General features: G+C 54.4%; 1 protein-coding gene across 1 annotated transcript in view; it reads right to left on the reverse strand.

Annotated features, from left to right (window-relative positions):
- cad (carbamoyl-phosphate synthetase 2, aspartate transcarbamylase, and dihydroorotase) overlaps positions 1-12,001 on the reverse strand; it is a 63,689-nt gene extending 51,688 nt beyond the window's left edge. The window contains exons 1-10 of the mRNA XM_084439892.1: positions 11,727-12,001; positions 10,683-10,822; positions 9,431-9,560; positions 9,040-9,182; positions 7,883-8,024; positions 7,325-7,496; positions 5,077-5,262; positions 4,888-4,997; positions 4,521-4,663; positions 4,290-4,421 (exon numbers count right to left, since the gene is read on the reverse strand). Coding sequence (XP_084296018.1) covers positions 4,290-4,421; positions 4,521-4,663; positions 4,888-4,997; positions 5,077-5,262; positions 7,325-7,496; positions 7,883-8,024; positions 9,040-9,182; positions 9,431-9,560; positions 10,683-10,822; positions 11,727-11,808 — 1,380 coding nt within the window. The 5' untranslated portion in view covers positions 11,809-12,001. The remainder of the gene's footprint in view (positions 1-4,289; positions 4,422-4,520; positions 4,664-4,887; positions 4,998-5,076; positions 5,263-7,324; positions 7,497-7,882; positions 8,025-9,039; positions 9,183-9,430; positions 9,561-10,682; positions 10,823-11,726) is intronic.
- Between the last annotated feature and the right edge of the window lie 878 nt (positions 12,002-12,879).

Below are 12,879 nucleotides of genomic sequence, written 5' to 3' on the forward strand. Positions count from 1 at the left end.
AGAGTGGGGGCAGGGTAGTGGTAGAGTAGGGGCAGGGTAGTGGTAGAGTAGGGGCAGGGTAGTGGTAGAGTGGGGGCAGGGTAGTGGTAGAGTGGGGGCAGGGTAGGGGTAGGGGGGTAGAGTGGGGGCAGGGTAGTGGTAGAGTGGGGGCAGGGTAGGGGTAGGGGGGTAGAGTAGGGGCAGGGTAGTGGTAGAGTGGGGGTAGGGTAGTGGTAGAGTGGGGGCAGGGTAGTGGTAGAGTGGGGGTAGGGTAGTGGTAGAGTGGGGGCAGGGTAGGGGTAGGGGGGTAGAGTGGGGGTAGGGTAGTGGTAGAGTGGGGGTAGGGTAGTGGTAGAGTGGGGGCAGGGTAGGGGTAGGGGGGTAGAGTAGGGGCAGGGTAGTGGTAGAGTGGGGGCAGGGTAGGGGTAGGGGGGTAGAGTAGGGGCAGGGTAGTGGTAGAGTGGGGGCAGGGTAGGGGTAGGGGGGGTAGAGTAGGGGCAGGGTAGTGGTAGAGTGGGGGCAGGGTAGGGGTAGGGTAGGGGTAGAGTAGGGGCAGGGTAGTGGTAGAGTGGGGGCAGGGTAGGGGTAGGGGGGTAGAGTAGGGGCAGGGTAGTGGTAGAGTGGGGGCAGGGTAGGGGTAGGGGGGTAGAGTAGGGGCAGGGTAGTGGTAGAGTAGGGGCAGGGTAGTGGTAGAGTGGGGGTAGGGTAGTGGTAGAGTGGGGGCAGGGTAGTGGTAGAGTGGGGGCAGGGTAGTGGTAGAGTGGGGGCAGGGTAGTGGTAGAGTGGGGGCAGGGTAGAGGTAGGGGGGTAGAGTAGGGGCAGGGTAGTGGTAGAGTGGGGGCAGGGTAGAGGTAGGGGGGTAGAGTAGGGGCAGGGTAGTGGTAGGGTAGTGGTAGAGTGGGGGCAGGGTAGGGGTAGGGGGGGTAGAGTAGGGGCAGGGTAGTGGTAGAGTGGGGGCAGGGTAGGGGTAGGGGGGTAGAGTAGGGGCAGGGTAGTGGTAGAGTGGGGGCAGGGTAGGGGTAGGGTAGGGGTAGAGTAGGGGCAGGGTAGTGGTAGAGTGGGGGTAGGGGGGTAGAGTAGGGGCAGGGTAGTGGTAGAGTGGGGGCAGGGTAGGGGTAGGGGGGGTAGAGTAGGGGCAGGGTAGTGGTAGAGTGGGGGCAGGGTAGGGGTAGGGTAGTGGTAGAGTAGGGGCAGGGTAGTGGTAGAGTGGGGGCAGGGTAGTGGTAGAGTGGGGGCAGGGTAGTGGTAGAGTGGGGGCAGGGTAGTGGTAGAGTGGGGGCAGGGTAGTGATAGAGTGGGGGTAGGGTAGTGGTGGAGTGGGGGCAGGGTAGTGGTAGAGTGGGGGCAGGGTAGGGGTAGGGGGGTAGAGTAGGGGCAGGGTAGTGGTAGGGTAGTGGTAGAGTGGGGGCAGGGTAGGGGTAGGGGGGTAGAGTAGGGGCAGGGTAGTGGTAGAGTGGGGGCAGGGTAGGGGCAGGGTAGTGGTAGAGTGGGGGCAGGGTAGGGGTAGGGGGGTAGAGTAGGGGCAGGGTAGTGGTAGAGTGGGGGCAGGGTAGTGGTAGAGTGGGGGCAGGGTAGTGGTAGAGTGGGGGCAGGGTAGGGGTAGGGGGGGTAGAGTAGGGGCAGGGTAGTGGTAGAGTGGGGGCAGGGTAGGGGTAGGGGGGGTAGAGTAGGGGCAGGGTAGTGGTAGAGTAGGGGCAGGGTAGGGGTAGGGTAGTGGTAGAGTGGGGGCAGGGTAGGGGTAGGGTAGGGGTAGAGTAGGGGCAGGGTAGTGGTAGAGTGGGGGCAGGGTAGTGGTAGAGTGGGGGCAGGGTAGGGGTAGGGGGGTAGAGTAGGGGCAGGGTAGTGGTAGGGTAGTGGTAGAGTGGGGGCAGGGTAGGGGTAGGCGGGTAGAGTAGGGGCAGGGTAGGGTAGTGGTAGAGTGGGGGCAGGGTAGTGGTAGAGTGGGGGCAGGGTAGTGGTAGAGTGGGGGTAGGGTAGTGGTAGAGTGGGGGCAGGGTAGTGGTAGAGTGGGGGCAGGGTAGTGGTAGAGTGGGGGCAGGGTAGTGGTAGAGTAGGGGCAGGGTAGTGGTAGAGTAGGGGCAGGGTAGTGGTAGAGTGGGGGCAGGGTAGTGGTAGAGTGGGGGCAGGGTAGGGGTAGGGGGGTAGAGTGGGGGCAGGGTAGTGGTAGAGTGGGGGCAGGGTAGGGGTAGGGGGGTAGAGTAGGGGCAGGGTAGTGGTAGAGTGGGGGTAGGGTAGTGGTAGAGTGGGGGCAGGGTAGTGGTAGAGTGGGGGTAGGGTAGTGGTAGAGTGGGGGCAGGGTAGTGGTAGAGTGGGGGCAGGGTAGGGGTAGGGGGGTAGAGTAGGGGCAGGGTAGTGGTAGAGTGGGGGCAGGGTAGGGGTAGGGGGGTAGAGTAGGGGCAGGGTAGTGGTAGAGTGGGGGCAGGGTAGGGGTAGGGGGGGTAGAGTAGGGGCAGGGTAGTGGTAGAGTGGGGGCAGGGTAGGGGTAGGGTAGGGGTAGAGTAGGGGCAGGGTAGTGGTAGAGTGGGGGCAGGGTAGGGGTAGGGGGGTAGAGTAGGGGCAGGGTAGTGGTAGAGTGGGGGCAGGGTAGGGGTAGGGGGGTAGAGTAGGGGCAGGGTAGTGGTAGAGTAGGGGCAGGGTAGTGGTAGAGTGGGGGTAGGGTAGTGGTAGAGTGGGGGCAGGGTAGTGGTAGAGTGGGGGCAGGGTAGTGGTAGAGTGGGGGCAGGGTAGTGGTAGAGTGGGGGCAGGGTAGGGGTAGGGGGGGTAGAGTAGGGGCAGGGTAGTGGTAGAGTGGGGGCAGGGTAGAGGTAGGGGGGTAGAGTAGGGGCAGGGTAGTGGTAGGGTAGTGGTAGAGTGGGGGCAGGGTAGGGGTAGGGGGGGTAGAGTAGGGGCAGGGTAGTGGTAGAGTGGGGGCAGGGTAGGGGTAGGGGGGTAGAGTAGGGGCAGGGTAGTGGTAGAGTGGGGGCAGGGTAGGGGTAGGGTAGGGGTAGAGTAGGGGCAGGGTAGTGGTAGAGTGGGGGTAGGGGGGTAGAGTAGGGGCAGGGTAGTGGTAGAGTGGGGGCAGGGTAGGGGTAGGGGGGGTAGAGTAGGGGCAGGGTAGTGGTAGAGTGGGGGCAGGGTAGGGGTAGGGTAGTGGTAGAGTAGGGGCAGGGTAGTGGTAGAGTGGGGGCAGGGTAGTGGTAGAGTGGGGGCAGGGTAGTGGTAGAGTGGGGGCAGGGTAGTGGTAGAGTGGGGGCAGGGTAGTGATAGAGTGGGGGTAGGGTAGTGGTGGAGTGGGGGCAGGGTAGTGGTAGAGTGGGGGCAGGGTAGGGGTAGGGGGGTAGAGTAGGGGCAGGGTAGTGGTAGGGTAGTGGTAGAGTGGGGGCAGGGTAGGGGTAGGGGGGTAGAGTAGGGGCAGGGTAGTGGTAGAGTGGGGGCAGGGTAGGGGCAGGGTAGTGGTAGAGTGGGGGCAGGGTAGGGGTAGGGGGGTAGAGTAGGGGCAGGGTAGTGGTAGAGTGGGGGCAGGGTAGTGGTAGAGTGGGGGCAGGGTAGTGGTAGAGTGGGGGCAGGGTAGGGGTAGGGGGGTAGAGTAGGGGCAGGGTAGTGGTAGAGTGGGGGCAGGGTAGTGGTAGAGTGGGGGCAGGGTAGTGGTAGAGTGGGGGCAGGGTAGTGGTAGAGTGGGGGCAGGGTAGTGGTAGAGTAGGGGCAGGGTAGTGGTAGAGTAGGGGCAGGGTAGTGGTAGAGTGGGGGCAGGGTAGGGGTAGGGGGGGTAGAGTAGGGGCAGGGTAGTGGTAGAGTAGGGGCAGGGTAGGGGTAGGGTAGTGGTAGAGTGGGGGCAGGGTAGGGGTAGGGTAGGGGTAGAGTAGGGGCAGGGTAGTGGTAGAGTGGGGGCAGGGTAGTGGTAGAGTGGGGGCAGGGTAGGGGTAGGGGGGTAGAGTAGGGGCAGGGTAGTGGTAGGGTAGTGGTAGAGTGGGGGCAGGGTAGGGGTAGGGGGGTAGAGTAGGGGCAGGGTAGTGGTAGGGTAGGGGCAGGGTAGTGGTAGGGTAGTGGTAGAGTAGGGGCAGGGTAGGGGTAGGGGGGTAGAGTAGGGGCAGGGTAGTGGTAGAGTGGGGGCAGGGTAGGGGTAGGGGGGTAGAGTAGGGGCAGGGTAGTGGTAGAGTGGGGGCAGGGTAGGGGTAGGGGGGGTAGAGTAGGGGCAGGGTAGTGGTAGAGTAGGGGCAGGGTAGGGGTAGGGTAGTGGTAGAGTGGGGGCAGGGTAGGGGTAGGGAGGGTAGAGTAGGGCAGATTAGGGGCAGTAGGGGCAGGGGGCCTACGACAGCCTGCTGGTCCCTTACCTGAGTGACGTACTCCAGGGTGAGGGGCAGGAAGTAGACCTTGTCGGCCAGGCCTTTGGAGGTCTGCACCGTGGCGATGTTGGGGTTGATCAGCACCGTCTGGATGTTCTCCTCCTTCAGAGCCTTGATAGCCTGGAGGAGGAAAACCCACAACACCAACATGACACTTTCATATTTACATGGTGGTTACTACCTACATGGATATTCCTATATGCTGGCATGTGTCCTGACCTGGGAGCCAGAGTAGTCGAACTCCCCAGCCTGGCCGATGGAGAGACCTCCAGAGCCCAGAATCAGAACCTTCCTGGGCCGGACGAAGGCCTCGGGCCGGGGGGATCCAGGGAAGGTCAGGAGCTCCGTCAGCCTCTGCTTCACTACAGGAAGAGAGAGAGACCAGTAGTGCTGCATCCTGCCTTGGGAATGTGTTACTGAAGCGCTCAATATTAATATATCAATATTTAGTTCAATATTAATCCCACATTATTGGTACCAGTACCAAGTTCAATATTAATCCCACAAGCTGTAAATAGGACTGTAAGAATCATTAGATTCTTCAGTCACACCTTGTAAGAGCAGGTTAGGGTTAGGTCATTCTTACCTGGCTTCCCACTCTTGCCCTCCTTGTGATCTCGGACCGTGTCCAGGAACACATCAAACAGACTGACCAGGTCTGTCGGCCCCGCCATGTGCTCTGGGTGGAACTGGACACTGGAAATACAACATATCATTACATTCATTCAGCTGCATCCAGAGATCAGCTGGGGTCAGGGGGGTGAGGGTCTTCTACCTGAAAAGGGGTTTGGTGTTGTGGACGATGCCCTCGCTGGTGTGGTCGTTGGCGTTGGTGAAGAGGACGTCCCAGTCCAGCGGCAGAGTCTGGGGATCCACCGCGAAGCCGTGGTTCTGGGACGTGATGAAGCAGCGGCCCGTTCCCTTGTGGATGCATGGCTGGTTGTGCCCGCGGTTGCCGTACCTGGAAAACAAGCAGAAACAGAAACGGTTAAAACAGTTATGGCGGCACAAACAGCAGGGTTATGGGTATGGGGGCAGTACCACCAGTAGTAGTCCCATCTCAGGGTTAAGGGTGTCAAGTGTAAACGTCGTTAGTGCTGGAATACCCCCACAGGCTGGTCCTGAACCCTGACCCAGCTCGGTAGAGGAGTTCTGCCCGGAAGAGTGTTTCTGTGGGACACAGTACGGCTTGGTTCTCACACAAAGCCTGTGAAGCCAGCTGGGCAGCGCCGTCATAAATTCCAGTGGAGGACAAAGGGAAGACTTGCATCTCTCTGGCCTTGACATTCACAATAACAAAGCAGCTATCCCAGGAGCCTTGGCGTCTCAGGCACCTGGGCGCTAAGCTAAGCTAATGTTAAAGCCTCATACTGCTGCGCTACCCAGGAAAGCTGATTTCACACCACAGTGCTCCCAGAGAAATGAAGACAGGCTCTGGGAAGCAGGCGAGGGGATGGACAATAGCTGCTAGCGCTAACGTTAGCCGCTGGCTTTGTTCCCGTCCATCTCTGCAGCTTCACAGAAACAGAGCCAGCAGGAGAGAGGGAGGGAAAGAAAAGTAGAAAGAGAGACAGACAAGACAATGACAAAGAGAGTGAGAGACAGACAAGACAATGAGAGAGAGATTGTCAGACAGACAGACAGACGGACAGACAAGACAATGAGAGAGAGAGGGGGGGGAGAGAGAGTGAGAGACAGACAAGACAGTGAGGGAGAGAGAGTGAGAGACAGAAAGTGTGGCAGACAAAAAAGAGAAAGATAACCGACCAGTGACTTAACAGTAAATACAGAAATACCTTGACAAAGTACAGACTCAGTAAACAAAGCCTGGCCATTGGAACAGACCAATACAAAACACCATGGCTCCCCAAACACCATGGCTCCCCAAACACCATGGCTCCCCAAACACCATGGCTCCCCAAACACCATGGCTCCCCAAACACCATGGCTCCCCAAACACCATGGCTCCCCAAACACCATGGCTCCCCAAACACCATGGCTCCCCAAACACCATGGCTCCCCAAACACCATGGCTCCCCAAACACCATGGCTCCCCAAAGAGGAGCGGTTCTGCCAGCTATGCAAGGAAGAGAGTTGAGACACAGCTGCACCCTCACACTGAACGCACAACACTGTGCCCAGCCCCAACACAATATTATATATATACCCAAATAAAAACATCCATAAGCAACATAAATAAAATACCACTCCTGTTGGGGGAGCACATAGTGAGCTGCAGTCTACAGTAGCAACAGAATATGCATGTACCTGCCACACCTGGAGAGATAGGGAGGTATGCATGTACCTGCCACACCTGGAGAGATAGTGAGGTAGGCATGTACCTGCCACACCTGGAGAGATAGGGAGGTATGCATGTACCTGCCACACCTGGAGAGATAGGGAGGTATGCATGTACCTGCCACACCTGGAGAGATAGTGAGGTATGCATGTACCTGCCACACCTGGAGAGATAGGGAGGTATGCATGTACCTGCCACACCTGGAGAGATAGTGAGGTATGCATGTACCTGCCACACCTGGAGAGATAGTGAGGGACCCAGAATATGCGTGTACCTGCCACACCTGGAGAGATAGTGAGGGACCCAGAATATGCATGTACCTGCCACACCTGGAGAGATAGTGAGGGACCCAGAATATGCATGTACCTGCCACACCTGGAGAGATAGTGAGGGACCCAGAATATGCATGTACCTGCCACACCTGGAGAGATAGTGAGGGACCCAGAATATGCATGTACCTGCCACACCTGGAGAGATAGTGAGGGACCCCCCCATATATTTTATTTTATTATTTAGTTGTATTACACAATTGCATCACCTTGTGCTGTGTGCTTTGGTAATACTGCATTTTGTATGGTCGGTGTGTGAATGGGTGAATGAGAGGCCATTGTAAAGAGCTTTGGATAAAAGCGCTATATAAGTGCAGTCCATAGGGCTAGGGTTACGAGAGAGAGAGAGAGAGAGAGAGAGAGAGAGAGAGAGAGAGACAGAGACATGTCCATACTTCATCTTGTAGGTGCTGGCTCCAATGACCAGGGAGAGCAGCTGGTGTCCCAGGCAGATCCCGAACACAGGCTTGGGCTGGTCAGCGCTCACCACCTTCCTCACGTTCTCAATGGTCTCCTTACAGAACTGGGGGTCCCCAGGGCCGTTACTGATGAACAACCCGTCAAAATCTGTAGCAGTAAAGTAATCACAACCTAGTTATCTAGAGCATAGCAGTAAAGTAATCACAACCTAGTTATCTAGAGCATAGTAGTAAAGTAATCACAACCTAGTTATCTAGAGCATAGCAGTAAAGTAATCACAACCTAGTTATCTAGAGCATAGTAGTAAAGTAATCACAACCTAGTTATCTAGAGCATAGCAGTAAAGTAATCACAACCTAGTTATCTAGAGCATAGTAGTAAAGTAATCACAACCTAGTTATCTAGAGCAAAGCAGTAAAGTAATCACAACCTAGTTATCTATAGCATAGCTAGCATAGCATAGCTACATCAACATCCTGCTCTCCCCTAAATCTGGACTTCAGAGTGATGGTGGGCATGTGTCTGGACCGGACCTGTGCTGTCCAGGGGGTGGTCCCAGGGTACCACCGTCACACAGGCCCCCCTCTGGGCCAGGCAGCGGATCTGGTTGTACTTGATGCCACAGTCCACCGCTGTGATCCTCACACTGCCGCTGGGGTTGAACACCCTGGGCTCCTGGACAACATGGTGGGACACACACACGCACACACACGCACGCACACGCACACACACGCACGCGCACACACACACACACGCGCACACACGCACGCACACGCACACACACGCACAGATGGTGTCAGGAATGGATACACATGGGATAGAGGCAGTAAAACGCCTTGCTACCTAAATATAGTGAGTGTTCCCAAGTCTCGCGATGTATATTCTTATCCTTCACAAGCTGCAGGTGAAGTCATGCCATCGTTTCTAGTCATGTTGTATTGTAGTCTCATTCCTCAGGTCCTGTCTAGTGATGTCCTCTAGCTGGTATTCTAGGTCCTGTCTAGTGATGTCCTCTAGCTGGTATTCTAGGTCCTGTCTAGTGATGTCCTCTAGCTGGTATTCTAGGTCCTGTCTAGTGATGTCCTCTAGCTGGTATTCTAGGTCCTGTCTAGTGATGTCCTCTAGCTGGTATTCTAGGTCCTGTCTAGTGATGTCCTCTAGCTGGTATTCTAGGTCCTGTCTAGTGATGTCCTCTGGCTGGTATTCTAGGTCCTGTCTAGTGATGTCCTCTGGCTGGTATTCTAGGTCCTGTCTAGTGATGTCCTCTGGCTGGTATTCTAGGTCCTGTCTAGTGATGTCCTCTGGCTGGTATTCTAGGTCCTGTCTAGTGATGTCCTCTGGCTGGTATCCTAGGTCCTGTCTAGTGATGTCCTCTGGCTGGTATCCTAGGTCCTGTCTAGTGATGTCCTCTAGCTGGTATTCTAGGTCCTGTCTAGTGATGTCCTCTGGCTGGTATCCTAGGTCCTGTCTAGTGATGTCCTCTGGCTGGTATCCTAGGTCCTGTCTAGTGATGTCCTCTGGCTGGTATTCTAGGTCCTGTCTAGTGATGTCCTCTAGCTGGTATTCTAGGTCCTGTCTAGTGATGTCCTCTGGCTGGTATTCTAGGTCCTGTCTAGTGATGTCCTCTAGCTGGTATTCTAGGTCCTGTCTAGTGATGTCCTCAGGTTGGCCAACCTGACAGTTGGGGTACCTTCATGGAAACCTCCTGGACCAGGTTTCTCTGGTCGGGGTTCTCAAAGGGAACCATGGTGGGTGGCGTTCCGTCTACGACCAGCTTCCCCAGCATGGTGCCCTTCTCTCTGATCTTCTTGGTCAACTGGCGGGTGTCAATTCCTACAGGAACCCAACCCAACAAGGTCAACAGCCCAAAGAGGTCAAAGAGGTCAAAGAAAACCTAAAACCTTCCAGACTGGTTTTAACAATATAAAATCTGACATTTTTCTAATAAGGGCAATAATACTAAAAAAAAACTTCTTCCAGGCCAGGGTTAGGGTGAGGGTTGACCTATCCTCCTCCAGGCCAGGGTGAGGGTTGACCTACCCTCCAGGCCAGGGGGAGGGGGAGGGTGAAGGTTGACTTACCCTCCAGGCCAGGGATGCCCTGGTGTTGGAGCCACTGGTCCAGAGACATGGCGGAGCTCCAGTGACTGGGGTTCTGGGAGACCTCCCCCACGATGAGGGCTGCTGCGTGGATCCTGGACGACTCAAACCACTGAGGGACCACGGAAAGAATCACATACACAACTGGAGCATAAAATCCTACAACACCCCAGGAATTTCCCTGAAGTGACATTGAGATGATCCAACCAAACCCACCTTGACTAGCCAACCAAATCCACCTAAACTAGCCAAGACAACCAAACCCACCTAAACTAGCCAACTGAACCCACCTTGACCAGCCAACCGAACCCACCTTGACCAGCCAACCAAACCCACCTTGACCAGCCAACCAAACCCACCTAAACTAGCCAACTGAACCCACCTTGACCAGCCAACCAAACCCACCTTGACCAGCCAACCAAACCCACCTTGACCAGCCAACCAAACCCACCTAAACTAGCCAACCAAACCCACCTTGACCAGCCAACCGAACCCACCTTGACCAGCCAACCGAACCCACCTTGACCAGCCAACCAAACCCACCTTGACCAGCCAACCAAACCCACCTTGACCAGCCAACCAAACCCACCTAAACTAGCCAACCAAACCCACCTAAACTAGCCAACTGAACCCACCTTGACCAGCCAAACAAACCCACCTAAACTAGCCAACCAAACCCACCTAAACTAGCCAACCAAACCCACCTTGACCAGCCAACCAAACCCACCTTGACCAGCCAACCAAACCCACCTAAACTAGCCAACCAAACCCACCTAAACTAGCCAACTGAACCCACCTTGACCAGCCAACCAAACCCACCTAAACTAGCCAACCAAACCCACCTTGACCAGCCAACCAAACCCACCTTGACCAGCCAACCAAACCCACCTAAACTAGCCAACCAAACCCACCTTGACCAGCCAACCAAACCCACCTAAACTAGCCAACTGAACCCACCTTGACCAGCCAACCAAACCCACCTAAACTAGCCAACTGAACCCACCTTGACCAGCCAACCAAACCCACCTAAACTAGTCAACCAAAACCCACCTAAACTAGTCAACCAAACCCACCTTGACCAGCCAACCAAACCCACCTTGACCAGCCAACCAAACCCACCTTGACCAGCCAACCAAACCCACCTAAACTAGCCAACCAAACCCACCTTGACCAGCCAACCAAACCCACCTTGACCAGCCAACCAAACCCACCTTGACCAGCCAACCAAACCCACCTTGCTGAGACCAAACTCTCCCTCCTCATCCTGAGGTATTCCATAGTTGCCCACCAGAGGGTAGGTGAGGGTGAGGATCTGGCACCGGTAGGAGGGGTCCGTCAGCGCCTCAGGGTACCCCACCATGCCCGTCTGGAACACTGCGCGCAACAAACACAACAAACAAAGATTTTAACATAAGAAGTGCCTAAGTGCTATACTTTTATATTTTGCTACTCTTGCACTTTGGCTTTAGCACTAGAGTATGCTCCTAGTCACCTGTTCAGAAAGGAGATGCACTTTTGAGTTCTGGTGAGTAGAACATTAAATGCAGTTATTGCAAGTGGCTTTGGATAAAAGTGTCTGCTAAATGACTAATGTAATGTAATGAAGAATATGCTTTAGTGCCTATCAGGGATTGAGACAGTATCTCACCTGCCAAGCTAAAGCAGCTTTCATTGGACCAAGAGTATGGTCATCCATCTGGGTAGGTTCTCCATATGCGATGAGACCAGTCTCTCACAATTCCATTATACATACTGTAGGTACACTTAATAGGCTCATTAAAGTTACCAAATCTACACTCCCAAAACAAATGTGTTGAACTAATTTATAGCCTGGTGCAGTAATAGATTGTACTTGGCCCCTATGGTCAAAGCCAAGAGGCCCTAAGAAGTGGATCATGGTGCCTGGGTTGGCCCACTGAGTCAGAATGCAGAGGTCATAGGTCAATCTGCCTGACAGGCCAGCTCATCAACGTTCAAAGACGAAGGAGAGGAGACAGGGGAGCCACGAGGGGGCGCCAGCTCCGAGGGATCATAACCCTAACCCTAACCCTGATGAAGACTGGGGTGATCATAACCCTAACCCTAACCCTGATGAAGACTGGGGCACGGGCGAGGGATCCAGACATGGCTGGCTACTGGCTAATAGCACCACTTGCATGGAAGCAAAGTTTACATGGGCCACTTTAATGTTACATGATAACATCACACTAGCTAGCTAGCTCCCATCTAGCTACGCATTTCATTAATTTCCCTCAAATTCAGCAGCTTCGAAACTCACCAACTTCTCCAGACACTGATACATTTGCCCCAAAAAGGCGGCCTTTGAACGTGGTGCCGTCCTCTAAAATCAAGGTTGCCATCCTGGTCAGGAAGTCCAGGCAGATCTCAGATGCGAGGATAGGAAGCTCTGATCTGGAAACACGTGAAACGCACGCTGCTGAGGATGCACGAGCAAAAATCTTCCTCGAAAATGATTCAATCTTGAAGCGAAGACAAACTATCGTGCTTCGGAGTATTATCTAAAAACAGAATGTAATAAAGGAGCGAACATATGTATTTTGACCGCTCCGTATCTTTGTCTGTGTCTGTATGGTGAATCCACACTGCTCCTCATGCCACCGACGCAGTGTGGAACTTTCTCCCCAACCTCCCCGGCTTCATGTGCGTCAGAGAGGAGCGTCATCACGCTGAAGGAGGGACCTGGTTAGAGGACAGGGTTAGGGTTAGGGTTATATTATACCTCCATGGTTAGGACAGGGTTAGGGTTATATTATACCTCCATGGTTAGGACAGGGTTAGGGTTATATTATACCTCCATGGTCAGGACAGGGTTAGGGTTATATTATACCTCCATGGTCAGGACAGGGTTAGGGTTAGGGTTATATTATACCTCCATGGTTAGGACAGGGTTAGGGTTATATTATACCTCCATGGTTAGGACAGGGTTAGGGTTAGGGTTATATTATACCTCCATGGTTAGGACAGGGTTAGGGTTAGGGTTATATTATACCTCCATGGTTAGGACAGGGTTAGGGTTATATTATACCTCCATGGTTAGGACAGGGTTAGGGTTAGGGTTATATTATACCTCCATGGTTAGGACAGGGTTAGGGTTATATTATACCTCCATGGTTAGAGGACAGGGTTAGGGTTAGGGTTATATTATACCTCCATGGTTAGGACAGGGTTAGGGTTATATTATACCTCCATGGTTAGGACAGGCACACAGACTTCAGCACCCGCTTACTATTTCATTTAACCGTTTTTCACATCTCACTTTATCAACTCCAGCCCCTAAAAAAAGTTTAAAAGGAAGGATGATTCGTTCGCTGGCACGAAACTGAGATGAACAAGAAAGCGCAGTTCATTTGAAAACTGTAGTTACGTGTCACCTTGAGAGTAATGGTGCATTCGTTTGTGGTCGGACTTGG

This window comes from Borostomias antarcticus (genome assembly GCF_949987555.1).
Source record: "Borostomias antarcticus genome assembly, chromosome: 6".
NCBI classification, from domain to species: Eukaryota; Metazoa; Chordata; class Actinopteri; order Stomiiformes; family Stomiidae; genus Borostomias; species Borostomias antarcticus.